This window comes from Mustela lutreola, chromosome X (assembly GCF_030435805.1).
Source record: "Mustela lutreola isolate mMusLut2 chromosome X, mMusLut2.pri, whole genome shotgun sequence".
NCBI classification, from domain to species: domain Eukaryota; kingdom Metazoa; phylum Chordata; class Mammalia; order Carnivora; family Mustelidae; genus Mustela; species Mustela lutreola.
In genome coordinates, this window is record NC_081308.1 from 85,487,258 (window position 1) to 85,511,193 (window position 23,936).

The following is a 23,936-nucleotide window of genomic DNA, read 5'->3' on the forward strand; positions in this document are numbered from 1 at the left end:
TTGCTAGTTTTCAGTCTGCCAAAATTTTCTATTTCTTTCTGTTTTAGTTTTGGTAGTTTTTATGTTTCTAGGAATTTATCCATTTATTCCAGGTTTTCCCATTTGTTGGCATATAGGTTTTCATAATAGTCTCTTATAATTGTATTTCTGTGGTGTTGTCATTTGTGCTCTCTCATTTGTGATTTTATTTGAGTCCTTTCTCTTTTCTTCTTGATAAGTCTGGCTAGAGGTTTATCGATTCTGTGCATTTTTTTCCAAAGAACTAGCTCCTAGTTTCACCAATCTGTTCTATTGTTTGTTTTTTTCCCTCAGTTTCTATATCATTTATTTCTGTTCTACTCATTATTATTTCCTTCCTTCTGCTGGTTTGGGGTTTTGTTTATTGTTTGTTTTCTGGCTACTTTAGATATAAGGTTATGTTGTCTACTTGAGATTTTTCTGTGCTTCTTGATGCAGACATGTATTATAGATTTCTCTCTTAGAACCACTTTTGTTGCCTCCCAAAGATTTTAGAGCATTGCGTTTTCATTTTCATCTGTTTCCAGGTAATTTTAAACTTTTTCTTTGATGTCCTAGTTGACCTGTTCATTGTTTAGTAGCATGTTGTTTAACTTCCATGTATTTGTGGTCTTTCCAGATTTTCTCTTATGGTTGACTTCTAATCTCATGGAGTTATAGTCAGAAAAGAAGCATGATATAACTTCAATCTTTTCTAACTTGTTGAGGCTTATTTTGTGAGCTAAATGTGATCCATATGCTCCATTTTCATTTGAAAAGAATGTGTATTCTGCTGTTTTAGGATGTAATATTCTGAATAGATCTGTTAAGTCCACCTGGTTCATTCAGTGTGTCAATCAAAGCCATTGCTTCCTGGTTGATCTTCTGTTTAGATGATCTATTGATGTAAACAGAGTGTTAAAGTCCCCTAATATTATTATAGTATTATCAATTAGTTCCTTTATGTTTGTTATTACCATTTTTAATGTATTTGGGTGCTCCTTTGTTGGGTGCCTAAATATTTGCAATTGTTATATCTTCTTGTTCAGTTGTCCTTTTTATGATTATATAGTGTCCTCTCTGGCTCTTGTTACAGCCTTTGTTTTAAAGTCTAGTTTGTCTTATATAAGTACTGCTACTCTAACTTTCTTTTGACATTCGTTTGTGTAATAGAGGTTTCTCCATCCCCTCACTTTTTTTTTAATAAAATGATGGCTTTTTAAAGATTTTGTTTATTTATTTGACAGAGAGGAAGAAAGAACACAAGCAGGGGGAGTAGCAGTCAGAGAGAGGGGGAAATGCAGGCTCCCTGCTGAGCAGGGACCTCCCCAATGCAGGGCTCAATCCCAGGACCCTGGGATCATGACCTGAGCCAAAGGCAGATGCTTAACTGCCACCCAGACACCCCACCATCCCCTCACTTTCAGTCTGCAGGTATCTTTATTTTTTTATTAACATGTAATTTATTAGTTGTTTCAGGGATACAGGTCTGTGATTTGTCAGTCTTACACAAATCACAGTACTCACCTGTAGGTGTCTTTAGATCTAAAATGAGTTTCTTGTATGCAGCGTATAGGTGGGTCTTGATTTTTTATCTTTTCTGTCATCCTATGTCCTTTGATTGGAGAATTTAGTCCATTTGCATTCAAAGTAATCATTGATAGATATGTATTTATTGCCATTTTATTATCTGTTTTTTGGTTGTATCTGAAGATTTTCTCTGATCCTTTCTTGTCTTTCTCTCTTTCATGCTTTGCTGGTTTTCTTTAGTGATATATTTGGATTTCTTTCTCTTTATTCTTTGCATATTTATTAGTGGTTTTAATTTGTGGTTATCATTAGGTTTGTATATAACATCTTCTGCATGTGGCAGTCTATATTAAGTTGATGATCGTTTAAGTTTGAACCCATTCATTATTCTCCTCCCCAATGTTTTAAGTATATGGTGTCACACTTAACTTTGTGTGTTTGTGTGTGAGTCCCTTGACTGAGTTTTATAGAAATACTTATTCTACTCTTTTTGTGCTTCCTTCTTTCCAACTCTTACTTATGGTATGTCCTTTCCACTCAAAGAATCCCCTCTAACATTTCTTGCAGGACTAGCTTAGTGGTAATGAGCTCCCTTAATCTTCGTTTGTCTGGAAAACTCTATAGCTCCTTCTATTCTGAATGATAGCTTTGTTGGATGGACTATTTTTCCCATTCAGTACTTTGAATATCAAGCCACTCTATTCTGGCTTGAAAAGTTTCTGCCAAAAATAAATAAATAAATAAATCTCCTGATAGCCTTATGGGGTTTCCCTTGTATGTCTTCTTTTGTCCTGAAGCTTTTAAACTTTTTTTCTTTATCAGTGCATTTTGCCATTTTAATTATAATATGTCTTGGTGTGGATCTGTTTTTGTAGATCTGGTTGGAAGTTCTCTATGCTTCCTGGACCTGGATATCTGTTTCCTTACCCAGATTAGGGAAGTTTCCAGCTATTATTGCAGCAAATACATTTTCTTCCCCTTTCTCTCTCTCTTCTCCTGTGACTCCTATAATGTGAATGTTATTACATTTGATGTTATCACTGTGTTCTTTAAGCCTATTCTCATTTTGCATGATTTTTCTCTCTTTTTCAGCTTGATTACTTTTTGTTATTCTGTCTTCTAGATCACTAATTCATTCCTCTGTTTCTTTCAGCCTAGTGTTCATTCTATCAAGCATGTTTCTCCTTTCTTTTATTGAGCCTTTTATTTCTGCTGCATTATTCCTTTTCTCTCTGTTAAGGGTCTCACTCATGACTTCAACTCTTTTCTCAAGTCCAGTGAGTATTGTTATAATTACTTCAAGTTCTTTATTAGACATGTTGCTTGTATCTGTTTCCCTTTGATCTCTGGTTGTGGCTTTGTCGTGTTCTTTCATTTGTTACTAATTCCTCTGTCTTCACATTTTGTCTAAGTCTCTATTCCTGCTTCTCTGTGTTAAGAAAGTCAGCTGCTTCTGTTCTTGAGGGCAATGGCCCCCTAATGTAGTATCCCCTGTTCCCAGGGCCTGGTACTTCCTGGAGTATCTCCAATGTGTGCTGCATGGACCCTGCTGTTATGTCCTGGCTGCTTTATAATCTAGGCAACTCATTGGTCTGTTGGGGGCAGTGTTTGATCCCTGGCCTGAATGTGGTGAGTTTTAACTAGGTGTGCTCTGGTTTGCTTGTGAAATGAAACCTGTTGCCACTGTCACCAGATCCAAGGCTCTGCAAAACTTCCCAGTTAGGAGATAGGGTGTGGGCATGTATTTTGGCCACTCTTCTGTTGCGAGGGTCCCACCTTGCTGGAACTGAGACAAATGTGACCGAGAAGGGCAGTTCCACTGGAGTATGGGGGACCAGGGTTAGTGTAAGCAATTTAGCACATACAAGTGCTATTCTGTTTCCAACAAGTGGCCCTGTAATGAGGGGTAGGGGGGGAAATGGTGCCTGCCAGTTCCTTTGTTCTGGAGGGGTAGTTCTGTGAATGCTTTTTCTTTGGGACAGGCTCTGAGATAAACAAATAACTTCCCTACTCTGTGCCTTAGGCACTCTTCAGATTGCTGTTTGCACACTATAATGTCCACAGGTTGTTTCCCTTGCCTTCTTTCCAAAAGCAACCCCAATGCCTCTGCGCTCTCCCAAAACCAAATCTGATGACCTTTAAAACCAGGCTTTAAGCCCCACTGGTTGCAAGAATTCACAGAATTTGACCCCTCTCAATTTCCAAGCCAATTGCTATGGAGATTTGTTTTCCTTGGGCACTCCCCTGTCTGCTAGTCTATCTCTTTGACCTTCTTTCAGCCTCAGCTCCCTCTCCACTATAGTGGCCATGATCCATTTCTCTCCCAAACATTATCTCTGCAACTCCTATCTTCTTCATTGTGACCTCTTGTCTACTTTTAGCTGCGGAGTTTGTTCTGCCATTCTTCAGGTCAATTTTCGGGGTATTTAGGTTGATTTGATAATTATATAGTTGTATTCATGGGCAAGGTAAGACTAGGGTCCTCCTACTCCGCTGCCATCTTCCTCTTTGTCTATGATATATTTCTAAGTGGCAAACTCATGTAGCAGACAAACATATAAGCATTTTTTGTAAAATTATATATACATATATATATTTTTTAAACTACTAATATTATATACATCCACACATATATATGTGAGCATGTATTTTCACTTGAATAGCAAAAGCTATGGGATAATACTCATTAAACTTAACAGTGGTTCTTTTTGAGAATTTGTGGGTCTTTGAATTTTTTACTTCCTGCTTTGGATTTTGTTTGGTTTCCCAGGTTTTGCCAGTGCCGACATACTTCTCCTATAATAGAAAAAAAAAAAAAACTTACTGTTTCCACACTAAAATTCCTTCTGTTACTCAAAAATTCCATTCTTTTTCATATTTTCAAGATTTTATCCATGAATTTCCATTGCCTGGAACACTGTCTACACTGATACTTTTACCTGGCTGTTCATCTTGCAAGTCTTAATTCCTTCATCACTTCCTCTCAGAAGTCTGCCCTGAGTAGCCCTTCCTCTCCCTATAACCTTGCCAAGCTGAGTTATGTGCCCTCCTCTGAATTCCCAAGCATGTTATTCTGCTTTAAGATAACACCACACACTGGCCTATAATTATTGGTTTACACCTTCCTCACTACACTTTTATGTATTGCAGTAATCCCAATTTATAATCAATATCTATTAAAATTATTAATCGATTTATGGACAAAAATTTATTGAAAATCCAATTCCTTTTAGTCTAAAGAAAAAATAGAGAAATATGGAAAACATTAAAAAAGGGGGCAAAAGAAATGTAACTCAGATATTTTTGTTTTGTCCAGATGAAGAACTATGCGGAGAGGTAGAAGGAAAAAAGAAGGCAATCTAAAAGAAAAAGAGATCTGGGTAACTTAATCTGTTGTAACTTTGTCTCTCCCATGCAATCAATATTCCACCCACAATGGATCACTCAGTACTGCCATACTCCAAACACATACTTAACACCTTTTTAACTTGCCCATGTTGTTCTTACAGTCCACAGTGCTCTTTCACATTCTCCCAACTAAAAAAAAAAAGGTCTTATTTTTCAGTCTTTCAACCTTGCAGAGGCTTTTGATAGAATATCAACACTTTAGATAGAGTTCTTTGTCAAACCCTCTTTTCTTGGTTTTTGTCACACCTCAGTATTTTCCTCCCATTAGGTTGGCCACCCTACTTTGGTCTCATTTGCCAGTTCCTCCTCCTTTATTATCTGACTTCATTTTTTAAAAAGCTTTTATTTATCTCTTTATTTGAGAGAGAGAGAGACTTGGGAGAGCAAGCAAGAGGAAGAGAGAACACAAAGCAGACTCTGTGCTCCACACTGAGTACAGAACTAAACATGGGGCTCAAACCCTCAACCGCAAGAGCATGACCTGAGCTGAAACCAAGAGTCAGACACGTAACAGACTGAGCCACCCAGGTGCTCCTATCATCTGACTTCTTTTTTTTTTTAATTTTTATTTTTTATAAACATATATTTTTATCCCCAGGGGTACAGGTCTGTGAATCACCAGGTTTACACACTTCACAGCACTCACCAAAGCGCATACCCTCCCCAATGTCCATAATCCCACCCCCTTCTCCCAAACCCCCTCCCCCCAGCAACCCTCAGTTTGTTTTGTGAGATTAAGAGTCACTTATGGTTTGTCTCCCTCCCAATCCCATCTTGTTTCATTGATTCTTCTCGTACCCACTTAAGCCCCCATGTTGCATCACCACTTCCTCATATCAGGGAGATCATATGATAGTTGTCTTTCTCCGCTTGACTTATTTCGCTAAGCATGATACCCTCTATCCATCCATGTCGTCGCAAATGGCAAGATTTCATTTCTTTTGATGGCTGCATAGTATTCCATTGTGTATATATACCACTTCTTCTTTTTTTTTTTTTTGAGAGTTTTTAATTTTTTATTTTTTATAAACATATATTTTTATCCCCAGGGGTACAGGTCTGTGAATCACCAGGTTTACACACTTCACAGCACTCACCAAATCACATACCCTCCCCAATGTCCATAATCCCACCCCCTTCTCCCAAACCCCCTCCCCCCGGCAACCCTCAGTTTGTTTCGTGAGATTAAGAGTCACTTATGGTTTGTCTCCCTCCCAATCCCATCTTGTTTCATTTATTCTTCTTCTACTCACTTAAGCCTCCATGTTGCATCACCACTTCCTCATATCAGGGAGATCATATGATAGTTGTCTTTCTCTGCTTGACTTATTTCGCTAAGCATGATACGCTCTAGTTCCATCCATGTTGTTGCAAATGGCAAGATTTCATTTCTTTTGATGGCTGCATAGTATTCCATTGTGTATATATACCACATCTTCTTGATCCATTCATCTGTTGATGGACATCTAGGTTCTTTCCATAGTTTGGCTATTGTGGACATTGCTGCTATAAACATTCGGGTGCATGTGTCCCTTTGGATCACTACATTTGTATCTTTAGGGTAAATACCCAATAGTGCAATTGCTGGGTCATAGGGCAGTTCTATTTTCAACATTTTGAGGAACCTCCATGCTGTTTTCCAGAGTGGCTGCACCAGCTTGCATTCCCACCAACAGTGTAGGAGGGTTCCCCTTTCTCCGCATCCTCGCCAGCATCTGTCATTTCCTGATTTGTTGATTTTAGCCATTCTGACTGGTGTGAGGTGATATCTCATTGTGGTTTTGATTTGTATTTCCCTGATGCCGAGTGATATGGAGCACTTTTTCATGTGTCTGTTCACCATCTGGATGTCTTCTTTGCAGAAATGTCTGTTCATGTCCTCTGCCCATTTCTTGATTGGATTATTTGTTCTTTGGGTGTTGAGTTTGCTAAGTTCTTTATAGATTCTGGACACTAGTCCTTTATCTGATATGTCGTTTGCAAATATCTTCTCCCATTCTGTCAGTTGTCTTTTGATTTTGTTAACTGTTTCCTTTGCTGTGCAAAAGCTTTTGATCTTGATGAAATCCCAGTAGTTCATTTTTTCCCTTGCTTCCCTTGCCTTTTGCGTTGTTCCTAGGAAGATGTTGCTGCGGCAGAGGTCGAAGAGGTTGCTGCCCGTGTTCTCCTCAAGGATTTTGATGGATTCCTTTCTCATATTGAGGTCCTTCATCCATTTTGAGTCTATTTTTGTGTGTGGTGTAAGGAAATGGTCCAATTTCATTTTTCTGCATGTGGCTGTCCAATTTTCCCAGCACCATTTATTGAAAAGGCTGTCTTTTTTCCATTGGACATTCTTTCCTGCTTTGTCGAAGATTAGTTGACCATAGATTTGAGGGTCTATTTCTGGGCTCTCTATTCTGTTCCATTGATCTATGTGTCTGTTTTTGTGCCAGTACCATGCTGTCTTGATGATGACAGCTTTGTAATAGAGCTTGAAGTCCGGAATTGTGATGCCACCAACGTTGGCTTTCTTTTTCAATATCCCTTTGGCTATTCGAGGTCTTTTCTGGTTCCATATAAATTTTAGCATTATTTGTTCCATTTCTTTGAAAAAGATGGATGGTACTTTGATAGGAATTGCATTAAATGTGTAGATTGCTTTAGGTAGCATAGACATTTTCACAATATTTATTCTTCCAATCCAGGAGCATGGAACATTTTTCCATTTCTTTGTGTCTTCCTCAATTTCTTTCATGAGTACTTTATAGTTTTCTGAGTATAGATTCTGTGTCTCTTTGGTTAGGTTTATTCCTAGGTATCTTATGGTTTTGGATGCAATTGTAAATGGGATTGACTCCTTAATATCTCTTTCTTCTGTCTTGCTGTTGGTGTAGAGAAATGCAACTGATTTCTGTGCATTGATTTTATATCCTGACACTTTACTGAATTCCTGTATAAGTTCTAGCAGTTTTGGAGTGGAGTCTTTTGGGTTTTCCACATATAGTATCATATCATCTGCGAAGAGTGATAATTTGACTTCTTCTTTGCCGATTTGGATGCCTTTAATTTCCTTTTGTTGTCTGATTGCTGAGGCTAGGACCTCTAGTACGATGTTGAATAGCAGTGGTGATAATGGACATCCCTGCCGTGTTCCTGACCTTAGCGGAAAAGCTTTCAGTTTTTCTCCATTGAGAATGATATTTGCGGTGGGTTTTTCATAGATGGCTTTGATGATATTGAGGTATGTGCCCTCTATCCCTACACTTTGAAGAGTTTTGATCAGGAAGGGATGTTGTACTTTGTCAAATGCTTTTTCAGCATCTATTGAGAGTATCATATGGTTCTTGTTCTTTCTTTTATTGATGTGTTGTATCACATTGACTGATTTGCGGATGTTGAACCAACCTTGCAGCCCTGGAATAAATCCCACTTGGTCGTGGTGAATAATCTTTTTAATGTACTGTTGAATCCTATTGGCTAGTATTTTGTTGAGTATTTTCGCATCTGTGTTCATCAAGGATATCGGTCTATAGCTCTCTTTTTTGGTGGGATCCTTGTCTGGTTTTGGGATCAAGGTGATGCTGGCCTCATAAAATGAGTTTGGAAGTTTTCTTTCCATTTCTATTTTTTGGAACAGTTTCAGGAGAATAGGAATTAGTTCTTCTTTAAATGTTTGGTAGAATTCCCCTGGGAAGCCGTCTGGCCCTGGGCTTTTGTTTGTTTGGAGATTTTTAATGACTGTTTCAATCTCCTTACTGGTTATGGGTCTGTTCAGGCTTTCTATTTCTTCCTGGTTCAGTTGTGGTAGTTTATATGTTTCTAGGAATGCATCCATTTCTTCCAGATTGTCAAATTTATTGCCGTAGAGTTGCTCATAGTATGTTCTTATAATAGTTTGTATTTCTTTGGTGTTAGTTGTGATCTCTCCTCTTTCATTCATGATTTTATTTATTTGGGTCCTTTCTCTTTTCTTTTTGATATTGAAAGGGGTCCTCTAAGCAAAGAGAGAGCCTACAAGTGGTAGATCAGAAAGGAACAGAGACCATATACAGTAACAGTCACCTTACAGGCAATACAATGGCACTAAATTCATATCTCTCAATAGTTACCCTGAATGTGAATGGGCTAAATGCCCCTGTCAAAAGACACAGGGTATCAGAATGGATAAAAAAACAAAACCCAACTATATGTTGCCTCCAAGAAACACATTTTAAGCCCGAAGACACCTCCAGATTTAAAGTGAGGGGGTGGAAAAGAATTTACCATGCTAATGGACATCAGAAGAAAGCAGGAGTGGCAATCCTTATATCAGATCAATTAGATTTTAAGCCAAAGACTATAATAAGAGATGAGGAAGGACACTATATCATACTCAAAGGGTATGTCCAACAAGAAGATTTAACAATTTTAAATATCTATGCCCCCAATGTGGGAGCAGCCAACTATATAAACCAATTAATAACAAAATCAAAGAAACACATCAACAACAATACAATAATAGTAGGGGACTTTAACACTCCCCTCACTGAAATGGACAGGTCATCCAAGCAAAAGATCAGCAAGGAAATAAAGGCCTTAAACGACACACTGGACCAGATGGACATCACAGATATATTCAGAATATTTCATCCCAAAGCAACAGAATACACATTCTTCTCTAGTGCACATGGAACATTCTCCAGAATAGATCACATCCTCGGTCCTAAATCAGGACTCAACCGGTATCAAAAGATTGGGATCATTCCCTGCATATTTTCAGACCACAATGCTCTAAAGCTAGAACTCAACCACAAAAGGAAGTTTGGAAAGAACCCAAATACATGGAGACTAAACAGTATCCTTCTAAAGAATGAATGGGTCAACCGGGAAATTAAAGAAGAATTGAAAAAAATCATGGAAACAAATGATAATGAAAATACAACGGTTCAAAATCTGTGGGACACAACAAAGGCAGTCCTGAGAGGAAAATATATAGCGGTACAAGCCTTTCTCAAGAAACAAGAAAGGTCTCAGGTACACAACCTAACCCTACACCTAAAGGAGCTGGAGAAAGAACAAGAAAGAAACCCTAAGCCCAGCAGGAGAAGAGAAATCATAAAGATCAGAGCAGAAATCAATGAAATAGAAACCAAAAAAACAATAGAACAAATCAACGAAACTAGGAGCTGGTTCTTTGAAAGAATTAATAAAATTGATAAACCCCTGGCCCGACTTATACCACTTCTTCTTGATCCATTCATCTGTTGATGGACATCTAGGTTCTTTCCATAGTTTGGCTATTGTGGACATTGCTGCTATAAACATTCGGGTGCACGTGCCCCTTTGGATCACTACGTTTGTATCTTTAGGGTAAATACCCAATAGTGCAATTGCTGGGTCATAGGGCAGTTCTATTTTCAACATTTTGAGGAACCTCCATGCTGTTTTCCAGAGTGGCTGCACCAGCTTGCATTCCCACCAACAGTGTAGGAGGGTTCCTCTTTCTCCACATCCTCGCCAGCATCTGTCATTTCCTGACTTGTTTATTTTAGCCATTCTGACTGGTGTGAGGTGATATCTCATTGTGGTTTTGATTTGTATTTCCCTGATGCTGAGTGATATGGAGCACTTTTTCATGTGTCTGTTGGCCATCTGGATGTCTTTTTTGCTGAAATGTCTGTTCATGTCCTCTGCCCATTTCTTGATTGGATTATTTGTTCTTTGGGTGTTGAGTTTGCTAAGTTCTTTATAGATTCTGGACACTAGTCCTTTATCTGATATGTCGTTTGCAAATATCTTCTCCCATTCTGTCAGTTGTCTTTTGATTTTGTTAACTGTTTCCTTTGCTGTGCAAAAGCTTTTGATCTTGATGAAATCCCAATAGTCCTCAGCCGCAGCAACATCTTCCTAGGAACAACGCCAAAGGCAAGGGAAGCAAAGGCAAAAATGAACTATCCTCTGACTTCTAATGCTGATATTTCTATAGTGAAATCTGGCCAGCCAAAGAATAAAAAGTTAAAGGACCAGTGTAGCCCACAATGCCAAAGGCAGTGAAGTAGTATCAAACTCTTTAGAGAAGAAAAGGGAGACCCAAGAATTTTATATGCTATCCCTTCTACAAACATATTCTCAAGCATGCAAAAGTTCAAGAAATGCAACACTTAGGAGTTCCCCTTTTCAAAAAAAAAAGTAGTAAGTAAGAAAACATAGACAAACAAGAGATATATCAAAACAAATAACTCAGGCAGAAATAAGCTGTGATAAGAGAACTAATGGTAAACATGGAATTCATTTAAACACAGAACCAAGACCAAATAACTTAAAGAATTTGACAGGGGGGAACAGAAAGTAAAAATAATAAAATAACTAACAAAAATCAGGAGATAGGAGGGAAAGTGCAAGGGACCTCATTTTGTCATGTATTATAATAATATCTCATGTCCTCATATTTATAATAATAGTTTATTACTTACTAGTCACTATACCACGTATTTGATACATATTAACTCTCATCACTCACAACTCAGTGAAGTAGGCACTTTTTAATTCCCATTCTAGAAATAAGAAAATTAATGCATGTAGGAATTAAATAATTTGTCCACCTTATAGCTAGTTAATTAGAAGATCTGATTTAAACCAAAGCAGACTATCTCTAGAACACATGCTTTTAAGCAATCACCCAGGGAATCAGTGAACACTATCAAAAATTGAAACATGAAAATGAAAATGTAATGTAATGACTACAACCTCTTTATATTTTTCAAATCTTTGATCTTAACTTTAAAATAATCTTTCAGAAACTTCTATTTTTTGAGAGGAAAGAAACATTTACCTGAAGTATATCAAATCCTTTCACTTTCATTTATTTTTCTTTTGTTCAATTCAAGCAATTTTTAAAATTTCATACTTTTTAAAATAGTATGTATATTACTTCTGTTTAATTTTTTCTATTCATTTCTTAATCCTACATAATAAAATTGATGCCCAGAATAACATGCATTTATCTTAGTAGCTAATGCTTATGAAGAGTTTACGATCTTCCAAGTAACAGAATAAGCATTTTAAATGAGTTATCTCATTAAATCATCACAGCAATCTTATTTTTGTCCTCCTTATTCAAATAAAGAAACTGAGGCCCAATAATGGTTATTCTTGGTTGGTGCAGATTTGGAAGGATTTTTTCCCCTTTTTTTGTGCTTTTCTATATTGCTTGCATATTTTATAATGAGTATGTATCTTTTCTTATATAAATGTAAAATACATTCTAAAAATACATTTTTAAATAAATAAGTGAAGATTCCTTCGGACTTAGTCTTGAGCCTTTATCTCTTTCTATTCTGCAACTCTTCCTCTATACTATGTCATCAACCCCCATACATTTGAATACCATCCAGAGGCAAATGGCTCAAATCTGCAGTCATACCTCAGAGATATTGTGGGTTCAGTTCCAGATCACTGCAATAAAGCAAAAATCACAATAAAGTGAATGAAATGAAAATTTTGGTTTCCTAGGACATATAAAAGTTATTATACACTATGATATAGTCTATTAAATGTGCAACAGCATTATGTCTAAATGTACATGACTTAATTAAAAAATACTCTATTGCTAAAAAAATGTAAACCATCACCAGAGCTTTCATTGAGTCATAATCGTTGATCACAGATCACCATAAGAAGTATAATATTGAAAAGTTTGAAATATTATAAGAATTGGCAAATTGTGACAGAGAGACACAAAGTGAACAAATGCCATTAGAAAAAAATGGCACCGCTACTGGGTATTTACCCCAAAAATACAGATGTAGTGAAAAGAAGCGCCATCTGTACCCCAATGTTTACAGCAGCAATGGCCACGGTCGCCAAACTGTGGAAAGAACCAAGATGCCCTTCAACGGACGAATGGATAAGGAAGATGTGGTCCATATACACTATGGAGTATTATGCCTCCATCAGAAAGGATGGATACCCAACTTTTGTAGCAACATGGACAGGACTGGAAGAGATTATGCTGAGTGAAATAAGTCAAGCAGAGGGAGTCAATTATCATATGGTTTCACTTATTTGTGGAGCATAACAAATAGCATGGAGGACAAGGGGAATCAGAGAGGAGAAGGGAGTTGAGGGAAATTGGAAGGGGAGGTGAACCATGAGAGACTATGGACTCTGAAAAACAATCTGAGGGGTTTGAAGTGGCGGGTGGTGGGAGGTTGTGGGAACCAGGTGATGGGTATTAGAGAGGGCACGGATTGCATGGAGCACTGGGTGTGGTGCAAAAACAAGGAATACTGTTATGCTGAAAATAAAAATTTAAAAAAAAATTAAAATTAAATAAATAAATAAAATAAAATTTTTTGAAAATGGCACCAATAGACTTGGTCAATTTAGGGTTGTCACAAAACTTCAATTTGTAAAACACACAATATGTGTGAAGCTCAGTAAAGCAAAGCACAATAAAATGAAGTATGCCTATATATTTCCACTCCAGGGACTGTCTTCAGAGCTCTAAACACATATGCCCAACTTCCAACTGGACCTCTTTTGTATGCTTCATACACATCTCAAATTCAACATGTCCAAAACCATTTTCATCATCCCAAACTTGTCCTCTTCTGTGTTTCCTGACCCCGGTGAATGGCACCACACTCCACCCAAATGCACAAACCAAAAATACATGAATCATTTTTTATTCCTCCTTTTTTCTTATCCTGTATATCCAATCTATCACCATGTATGTGTACCTCTAAAATACATCCCTAATCTGTCTACCATCTCTATTATCACTTCCTTAGTTCAGGCCAATAACATCTCTGAACTGATTAACATTTTAAAATTCTGCTTCCAAGGTGCCTGGGTGTCTCGGTTAGTTAAGTATCTACCTTTGGCTCAGGTCATGATCCTGGAGTCCTGGGATCAATCCCCGCATTGGGCTTCCTGATCAGTGGGGAGCCTGCTTCTCCCTCTCCTTCTGCCCCTCCCTACCTGTATTCTCTATCATGCTCTCTCTCACACACACACAAATAAATAAAATCATTAAAAAATAAAATAAAATTCTTGCTTCTTTACAATTAATTCTTCTCATAGCAGTCAGAAAGATGCTAATAAATGAATAAGTATTTGTGTGTCTCCCTTCCTTAAAACCCTTCAATGATTTCTCATTGCTCTTAGAAGAAACTTCAAACCCTTACTGTGACCCTTGTGATAGAAACTATGAATTGTCTGCCCAATATGTTTCCTCATTTTATAACAAAACCAGCATTTTGTTAGGGTAGTAGTAGGCTGAGTGGAAAATAAAACCTCCCCAGACTCCATTATAGCTTGAGTTGGCCATCCAATCCAGTTCTAACCAATAAGATAAGGAGAAAGCCACAAGTTAGTGGTTTCAGGAAATCTCCTATTTTCCTGATGGAAAGAGACAGATCCAGCTGTAACATGTTCTTGCCTTTTGCATTCTCTCCTTTTTCCTGACTGGGAGTGAAACAGTCATCTTGTAAGCATGAAAATAGAAGCCATACTCAAAAATATCTCAGAATAAAGATATCGAAGCTTGGGTCCTAGAACTTACACAAGCCCTAGACCATCGACACTGAGGTTATTACATCAGAAAAAATAAACTTTTGTTTTGTTTAGCCACCATATCTTGGTTTCTTTTACATGCAGCCAAAAACAGTCCTAATAGACAAAATCTTGTATGGTATGGTCCTTGTCTATCTCTTCAGCCTTTTCTTAGACAACTTTCCTCATCCTTCACTTTTTTACAGCCACACTGATTTTCCTCTTACTCTCCAAATAGAGATCTTTTCTGTTTCAAGGTATTTGCATGTGCTGTTCCCTCTGCCTGGAATAATCTTTTCTTCACTCTTCATCAGCTAACTTCTACTCATTATTTAAGTCTGAGCTTAAGAGACATTGATGGCAGCATGGACTTCCCTGACACCTCCAATTCAAATTAGGTGATGTCATGACACCCTGAAATTTTCTTCCTTAGTATGTTTCATAATTTATATTTTTTCTTTATTTACAGGATCTTTTTCCTTTCAGTTTAACTTCTGTCTCCTCAGCTAGACACAGAGCTTTATAATGTCAGGAACTGTGTTTGTCTTGTCTAAATGTATGTTCAGCCCCTATAACAGTGCCTACCACATATAAAGCACTGAATAAACAGTGCTAATAAATGGACAATGTACTGCAAATCCATGTGCTTTATGCCATTTTCCCTGCTCTATTGAATCAGAATTAATCATCACCCCCATCCTTCCGTGACACATTGCTTTGACCTCTATTTTAATTAAATACTTTTAACAAATAAAGCATGTTTTTAAAGATCTCAAAGTCTGTTCAGGAGCAAAACACCTTGAAGTGAACTATGATGAAGTATAATAAGTGCAAGATTTAAAGTATGAATAAGATACAAAGAAAGAACAAAGAAGGGAAATCCAAGCCAAGAGTATAACATGTAAAATACTCCATAGTGTGAAAAAGCAGAGGGTGCTCAGTATTAATAAAGGGTGAAGTATAAGGAGGCCTAGTGTAACACTGTGGAGGGGGAAGTCTTCTAACATAGTAAACATAGGTTTCTTCATGAGACTACTCTATGACTTTCTCTTTTTTTCTAAGCTTGGTTAAAAAAGTATAAAACAAATAAAACCATAACTTATATTTCATAAATTACATAATCAATTTAATGCATAGTTATGCCTGAAACAGAAAATCATTTTTCTTTGAGACATTAGGATGTGGATAAAGTCTCATGTACATGCCTATGGCCCTGCCCAGTTGAGAACCTCTCAGCTGACTTCATCTCTATGAAAGAAATTGTCCAAAATCAAGTCTAGAGAGGTAGAAAGCGTCCAGACCATGAAATGATTATGATGTCACCATAAGTAGCTTTGACTTTATAGACAATGAATAGACATGAAAGGATTTTAAGCAAGGGAAAGATTATCCTCAGATTTGCTTCTTAGAAAGATCACCTTGAAGGCAATGGATTAGAGGCAAAGAAACCAGTTAGAATTCTAATGCAACATTAAAAGTAACTATGAAAACCTCAACTAAAGCCGTGGTGATTAAGAATTGGGAAGATAATTCAAAGGCAAATTGACTGGATTCGATAATTGATTAGTCTTGGGGATGAACAAGAAAGAAAAACTAAGGATCATTTGGAGATTTCTATTCTAAAGACTAATCATCCTGTCATTTAATGAGGGAGGTAATACAGAAAGAAAAGTGTGCTTGGAAGGGATGATAATTAATTCAGTTTGAAACATGTGATATTAGAGTTGCCTACAAAATATCTAAGTGAAGAGATCCAACAGGTTAGACACATGGGTCTAGAGCCCTAAGAGAACAGTGTGGTTTTGAGAACTCTCAGAGACCTAAACTAAACTTTAATGGTCAATATAGAGAGGAAATAATGACTTTGAAGGATGTAAGAATTTAGAATCCATAAGATTTGGTGACTGACTAGATCAAGGGAATGAAAAAGGCAAGTTGGGAACAAACCTCAGTTTTCTAGTTTTGGAGCCTAGGTGGGTGATCGTTCCACTGTTATGGGCTGAATTGTGCCCTTCGCCCTACCAAACTCATATGTTGAAACCCTAATACCCATTATCTTAGAATGCATTTGGAGATAAGTCATATGCAGGGGACTTGTCCAATAAGACTGTTGTCCTTATAAGAAGAAATTAGGACATAGACATGCATAGAGACAGAATGCCATGTGAACATGAGGAAGACCATCTACAAAGCAAGGAGAGAGGTCTCGGGAAAAAGCAACTCTGCTGACACATTGATCTTGGACTTCCAGCCTCTAGAGCTATGAGAATATAAATTTCTGTTGTTCATACCACCCAGTCTGTGGTACTTTGTTATGGTAGCTCTAGTGGGTTAAGCCTCTGCCTTCGGCTCAGATCAGGGTCCTGGGATCAAGCCCTTCATCGGGCTCTCTGCTCAGCAGGGATCCTGCTTCCTCGCCTCTCTGCCTACCTGTGACCTCTGTCTGTCAAATAAATAAATAAAATCTTTTTAAAAAAAGAATATGGAGAAGAGTAGGTTGGAAGAAGGGGGAAGAAGAGGTTTATGTGAGACATGTGGAGTTTGAGGTTTCTGAGGTACATCCAGGTAAAGATATTAAAATGTTTTTGAAATTCAGGAGACAGAAAAGGGTTATAGAAACAGATTTAAAAATAATTGATACCCAGCTGACACTTTAAACTATAGGAGTGTGTGAGATCATTTAAGAAGTATATATAGAGTTAGAAGATCATCAAAGATAGAACCATAAGGAATATTAACATTAAAGAACAAGCTGAGGAAGAGAATTCAAGAAAGGAAAATAATCAGATAGTATGGAGAGAGAAAATGTATCATTAATCTTTTAATCCCATTTTAACTGTAATTAGTTGATTGCATATTGATCTCAGTCCTCAAAGAGCTTTATCATAATGGAGGAGGCAGTACCTTATTCATTTCTGAATCTCCAACACCAAGTACAGTGCCTGACATTTAATATCCCTGCAATAAGTATTTGTTAAAAACAAATGGAATTGAAATCAGGACTTCATTCCTTTTTTGTTTTGTTTGCTTATTTCTGGAGTATGCAGCACATGTGCCACTAATATTTTAAGTTCATAGTGAAAAATCATTTCAATGTGTCCTAGGCTTGGTCCCCTTCCAAGCCAACCCCCAGGACAATAGTTTTCATTATAACCTTCTGTCTTTGCCATTCTGGATGGAATTCTGTGCACAGAAGTTATATACATATATGGGTATATCTATGTAACAAATCGCAGCACAGGAGCCCCCTGGGCTCCTTCAGGCTCTGGTATGACATATTTGAGCCATATAAATTCAGCTTCTCCTCTGGCATCTGTTAGCTGACTCACTTGCAACTCCACCTCAGCAGTGGTCTCTCAGTCCTCTCAAAGAAGGAAACGAGTACTGTGTGCTGAGAGAGCATGGCAAAGAATCCTCCAGAGAACTGTGAGGACTGTCACATTCTAAATGTAAGTTGATTCATATTTTTTCCCTTTTGAGCAGAAGCATGGTTTCACAGATTTATCATATCGCAATGTGAACATTAGAAAGTGAAATCAAAGGTGACTTTGAATTATGCCTTGCTATTTTAAGAGCTAGTGTATTGTTTTATTCTCTCTGTTCTTTGCTTAGGCAGAAGCTTTTAAATCCAAGAAGATATGTAAATCACTTAAGATCTGTGGATTGGTGTTTGGTATCCTGGCCCTAACTCTAATTGTCCTGTTTTGGGGAGGCAAGCACTTCTGGCCAGAGACACCCAAAAAAGTAAGTAAATGCACATTAATATCTACTGCTTCTGTTTTGAGTTTGATAGAATTTAATTAGTGCTTGACATGTATATTACTCTGAAATGAAAACCATTAAGTCCATTTTGCATATATTTTCTGAAGGTATGAAAAATTGAAATAAGATTTTGCTTTCTTTTATTTGCCTAATTATTTTTGTAAGGGAAAACTATGTTTTTTGTATTTCAGTTAATAATGATAGGAGTAGAATTACCCACTTTTAAAATAATGCTTGGCTTTAAGAAGTTAAGATTCCTCTTAGAAGCAAAATTTTTACTGTAAGAAAAAAATACTTTTCATCTTTTTTTCAATTATCTGGGCAGAAACTGATAGAAAAGTAATTATACCACCACATAAGAAAAAATCACCAGAAATGGCAGCAAAGGATTTTCAGGGATTATATTTCTGACTTAATGCATCTGCTCTGAGGACAGGCAGCAAACTCCTTTTCAGAAGAAGCATTCCTCATACCTGACTTCACATGTATTTATGACTTAAAAAAAAAAAAAAAAAAAAAAAAAAGAGCTTTTCAGCTCCTCACCAGTCACAGTTGTCACTGACCCGCTAAGATAGTAATGACACAAGGTAGAAACAAGAGACACCAAGTCATTAATCACAGGTATCTCAGAAAGCTTCTGCTATTAAGATCACTTGGTCTACCTAGCTGGCCACTGTAGTTGATATTAGTGTGCCTTAATATTATTGTTACTCCCAGATTCACATACAGTGAGCAAGTTTAGATGTGATGAAAGGAAAATAATAGTTCCTTCATGCTAACAATTTCCATGTAAGGGAGAAGTAATAAATGTAAATGCTACAAGGTGTGTAGATGGTTTTCTGTCTTTGCCATATTTTTCTCTCCGCACGTGGATTGTTGTTACTTTTTAATTAATTTGTTATCATGAGATGCTCATTTCTATTTGATAACAGATGTAGGAAGATAAAGGCATATATCCAGGAGGGAGAATGAGAGACAAGAAGAAAATGGGCTGGTGTGGACTACTGGGAGCCAAAGGAGTGATAGGAGCCAAGAGGAAAGCATATGGATTGTTGAAAGAGGAGAGGCAGAGGGCAGAAAAGAGAAAATTAACTGGACCAGTGTCCAAAAGAAAACGGAGAAATAAGGCATAGTTACCCCTGGATTCTTCACCTCTATTGCCATACCCACTTTCATTTAGTCCCAGAGACTATCTTACCAAGTTTAAGTAGGAAGGAGAATGAAAATCAAAGGGCCCATCTTGTTTGATTGCCTTTTTATTTACACCTTGTTCCAGAAAGGAGTTGAGTCATCACCCAATACCTATAGTTAGCCATTTCTCTCATTCTCTCTCTTTCTCTCCCCTTCTCTCTTCCTCCTCCTCTCTCTCTTTCTCTCCCTCTCATCTCTTGCACTGTGCCCTGCTTCTAAACTACTTTTTGTTCACATATTTTTCTAGAAAAGCCACTTATATGCAAGCTATCAAGGTGGGCAAAGAAATACATATCAGAAAGGAAACAACAAATGAATAAAAGTGCCAAAATGCATTCTAATCCAATTCTTCTACCACTTGGTTAATTCCCTCGGTGATGTGCTGCCCCACAAATTGAATATTGGATCCTTTAGACAATTATAGGTGAGTTAGAGGACAATAAACTCTTTTGTGCTCCATGGCCATAATGTACTTAACTCAGTGTAGTAGGTATCTAGCCCTTTTGACCACCTGTACAAGCCTAACTACACATGGGGCCAGATGGCCTTTCTTGTTTTATTGTAGCTATTGGTACTGCAAATGCTATTTTGAAACAGTTTATGTGTTTTTTCTAAACTTCTAATGTTATTTGTCTCAGCACAACTATAAATGACTAAGTGGGACCTTGTTTTTATTTTGCAAGGTGCGAAACTCACTAATAGGATCCATGGTTTCCTCTGCTTCCATATTATATCATCTTTGCTTCTTACTTCAGTTCTCTTTTAAATGCATTATAAGGAAGAATTCTGTGACTCCTCAAACCAAAAGTAAAACCTAGTCAGTGCATGCACAAAAAAGGTGGGGTATTCTATCAAATAAAGTTTATCATGAAGTAATACATCTTCGGATGTGCTTTTGAGCAAAGGGATTCTCAGAAATGAACAAAATTATTGCAAAGTAATCTGGTAAAAGACAATAGGTGTCTCCTAGTTCAAATTTTTCCACCATAAACAAGCTTATTTTTTCTCCATTCCAACTGGGGAGTTGCAATTTATTGTCTTGGATATTTAAGTCCTGGCCTTTGCCACAAGACCAGGCTGGGTCCATTGTAAACTAAGGAACCAGCTGGAGATGTGAATGCTTCCCTCAGTCTACCACTACCTTTAATCCCCAGACAAAGAGCCCAAGAGACCATCTATGTTTCCAAGGGCTAAGACTGCCAATATGCCTGACTTGGAGCTGACTGACGAATCCTGGGAAGAGAAAAGTAGTCAGATTAGTCTTGGAAGAAGACTTGCAAAGGAAAATGATCCAGGCATCTTGCACAAATTAAAGACTCTTCCCTTAAGAGTATGGTCTAGCGAGAAACAACAGTTAACTGATTAAAATCCAGACTCTTCTGGACTTTCCTTTACAAGCCTATGAGACCTATGGGGACTGTGGGGCCCTTGGTGGACAGAACTGTTGATGCTTATTGTGCTTACGGATGGAGTGATTTGTTTGCTCCCCTGGGGCTTCCTCCAAGCTCTTAGTATTTGCTCCTCTAGCCTCCATTTTATCTCCTTTTTACTTTGGGGTGTTTTGTTTTTTTTTTTTTTTGACATCTGTTTAAAATAAACAGGACTTACTCAACGTCTCACATCTGGTGTTGACATTTCCCTGACAGTAAGTCATTCCTCTCCTGCCATTATCTCCCACCTTGGTGTGTACAAAACTCCAGATTCTTGATCCTAAAGTGGGGGTAAGCCATGCTTGATCCCCTCTCCTAACTTCAGGCATGAACACATGTGCACCTGCATACACACATACACATGCGTACACACAGACACACACACACACACACACACACACACACACACACACTCCAGAAACAGAAAGTCATCAAAATGAAGTGAAACAAAGGGGATTAATTCTGGGGTAGCTGCTGCACTCCCTTACAGGCTAGATACCCCTAACCCACAACCAAGAGGAGCCACTTGAGCTAAATGAAAGCCAGACCATCAAACTCTATATCCAGGTTTCTCAACCAAGCAGAAGGGACTTATTCAGTCCCAGAGATTTTGAGAGTGCATCACAATGAGGCTCCACTTCCAGGCAGTGACTACTTAGGGATTTTTGAAGCCAATTCCCTAGAGGAACATTCTTCCTTAAACCTCCCTGCCTTACACATTTAACTTGAAACAATTAGAAGCCAACTCCCCAGTTAATTAATCCAACATGGAGAAAACAAGTCATAAAAATCCCAGCATTTAAACCAACAATTTATAGATACATCACAGACCTTATAACCAGTCACTCCAATCCTTTGAAGAATGAGGCAGAAGGATGATAAATTAAATAAATGAAATTCTGCCCTTCCTGCCATACCCAGGAACTGCCTGGTGACTTTATTAGGGTTGTTCAGAAACCATAAGTCATAAGGCCCACACAGCAATAAACAGATTACTGGGAGGGTCCTCATAATTTCCACATACTGGGAGCATCTTCTTAACTTCCACATATTATCAAGATGAGAAGAGAACTGATAGGGCTAGTTGGGAATCTGTCTGCTTTCTCCTCTATAACCTCAACTGCAAATAATCATTAAGACAACCTCACCCAGGATTGCAAGCCCAATTATTACTGGAGGCTGAAAATCCTTTGTTTGGAAAAAACACTTCCCTGCTAAGTCTGGATCCAGCTTTCCTTTGCCTGTTTCTCTAATGCTAGCATTGGCTGGAGACCCACTTTCTTCTTCTACTCCTCTTGTTAGCATACAATTGACACAACTCTCCTTCCTGAGTTCCCTGGGCTTTCCTACACTGCAGTTTGGTGGGTAAAATGTGGATCTGGAGAAGCATTCATACACTCAAGGAAAAAGTTGGAGTTGTAGCTGAAAGAAATCTCTTTAGCAGGGGAACTGAGCTTCACCAGATGGTGCCACATCGGCATTTTTAAAAAGGAGACTTCTCTTCACTTTATTTTCCTCCCAAACTATCACAGGAGCAAAGCCCACCCTCATACAAACAGCAGCTCTCACTGGGGCAGCTCTTGCTCTGGGCTATTAAGAGGCAGCATCAGTTATGTGTACCAGGACTCTGGCTACTGAGAGCACTTTCTTATTCAGTCCTTCATTCTCTTAAGGCAGCATTTGCTGAGCAGCTTACATGGTGCCAGCAAGGAAAACTTGCATCCTCAAAGGGAGCTTAGAGACTGAGAGTGGGATTGGGGCTGTATAGGGAAAGAAGTCCAGGTGATCAACAGGTAGTCGCAGTCCGATCATCAGCCTAACAGGTGTTAGCCCAAATCTGAGCAAAACTAATTCTGTCAACTACTCAACATTGCATCTGGTAAGGCATGGGAGATAAAGACAGGAGCTGAAACTCCAGAGAAACTTGGTGACTTGTGCAAGGTCACACAGCTTTTAAGTGGCAGAGTTGAGGCTTGGACTAGCACGTGGTCTAAGGATTTTTTCTACTAATCTTATGTTGCATTTAAGAATAAGGGGCGGTGGGGACAGTGGGTATGGGAAAACTTCCCAGCCAGCTTGAGTCTGTAGATGAAAGAAATGGTTTTTTTCTTGTTGAAAAACAGGAATGTCTCTGCTGCTTATGCCAATTTTTTTCAGGGCTGAGAACTGGTGATTGAAGATGCAGAAGTCCAACTTTGCATAAGAAACAATCTGTCTGCTCTGTGTTGGTAAAGAAATACCCAGAGGCCCTTTAATTTCCACAGGCTACGTTGGTAATAAAATGGTACAATGCATTCCCTTCCCTTCCTTCCAGCCTGACACCTGCTAGCCAGCTATTCTGAGCATGTATTTCACCTTTGGAGAGTGTACCTCCTAAACAGACAGTAAAGGATGAAGGTGGAGAGAAGAGCAGCTAGATTAATCACAGGCTTCTAAAAGCAAGCCTAAGCCAAATGTCCTCAAATCCCTTGTAGGAAAGGCAAAAGGTACTTGGCCCCAAAACAGATCCATCACACTGAGATCTTAGACATTATTTTTTATAAAAAGCTTTCTTTTCTAATCTCAGAGATTGCCACAAATTGAGGCAAGAAACAGGGGAAATTGTGGAAGGGGGTTGTTAGGGCTCATTTGCTACCTGAGTGGAGGCTTTAACTGGGCAGGGAAGAGAAATGATTTTGGTTTTGCTCCATGTTTTCTCACTGTGATCTTCTTACATCTCTCAGTGCCTAAACTTAATCACATAGCTATTTCATTTCACTTCTGAGTCACATTCCAGTCCATGGTCTTCCCTGTCCCACTCCAGTTTTCTGGTCCTTATAGTTAAGGCCAGCCCTACATATGGGTAGAATAGGAACCTATGTGAGTGGCGCTGGAAGGATGCCCTTGTCTTCAAAATATCTTATTCCTGGTGTCAATCTGCTTAAAATCCATCATCAGTAATTCATTCCTTTGAGTTAAATATTGCACTCATTTTTTAAGATACAAATACCCATCACTATTATCTTAGTGTGAAATCATTTGTCAAATTGATTTCTTCTTTGACATAAAGGGCCTGGCACACCATGAGATTCCTAGATGTCTAGACAGAAGACACAGGGATAG

General features: G+C 38.1%; 1 protein-coding gene across 1 annotated transcript in view; it reads left to right on the plus strand.

Annotated features, from left to right (window-relative positions):
• Nucleotides 1–23,936, plus strand: part of TNMD (tenomodulin) — a 185,789-nt gene that overhangs the window by 152,185 nt on the left and 9,668 nt on the right. The window contains exon 3 of the mRNA XM_059156816.1: nucleotides 18,064–18,195. Within this exon, the coding sequence (XP_059012799.1) occupies nucleotides 18,064–18,195 (132 nt within the window). The remainder of the gene's footprint in view (nucleotides 1–18,063; nucleotides 18,196–23,936) is intronic.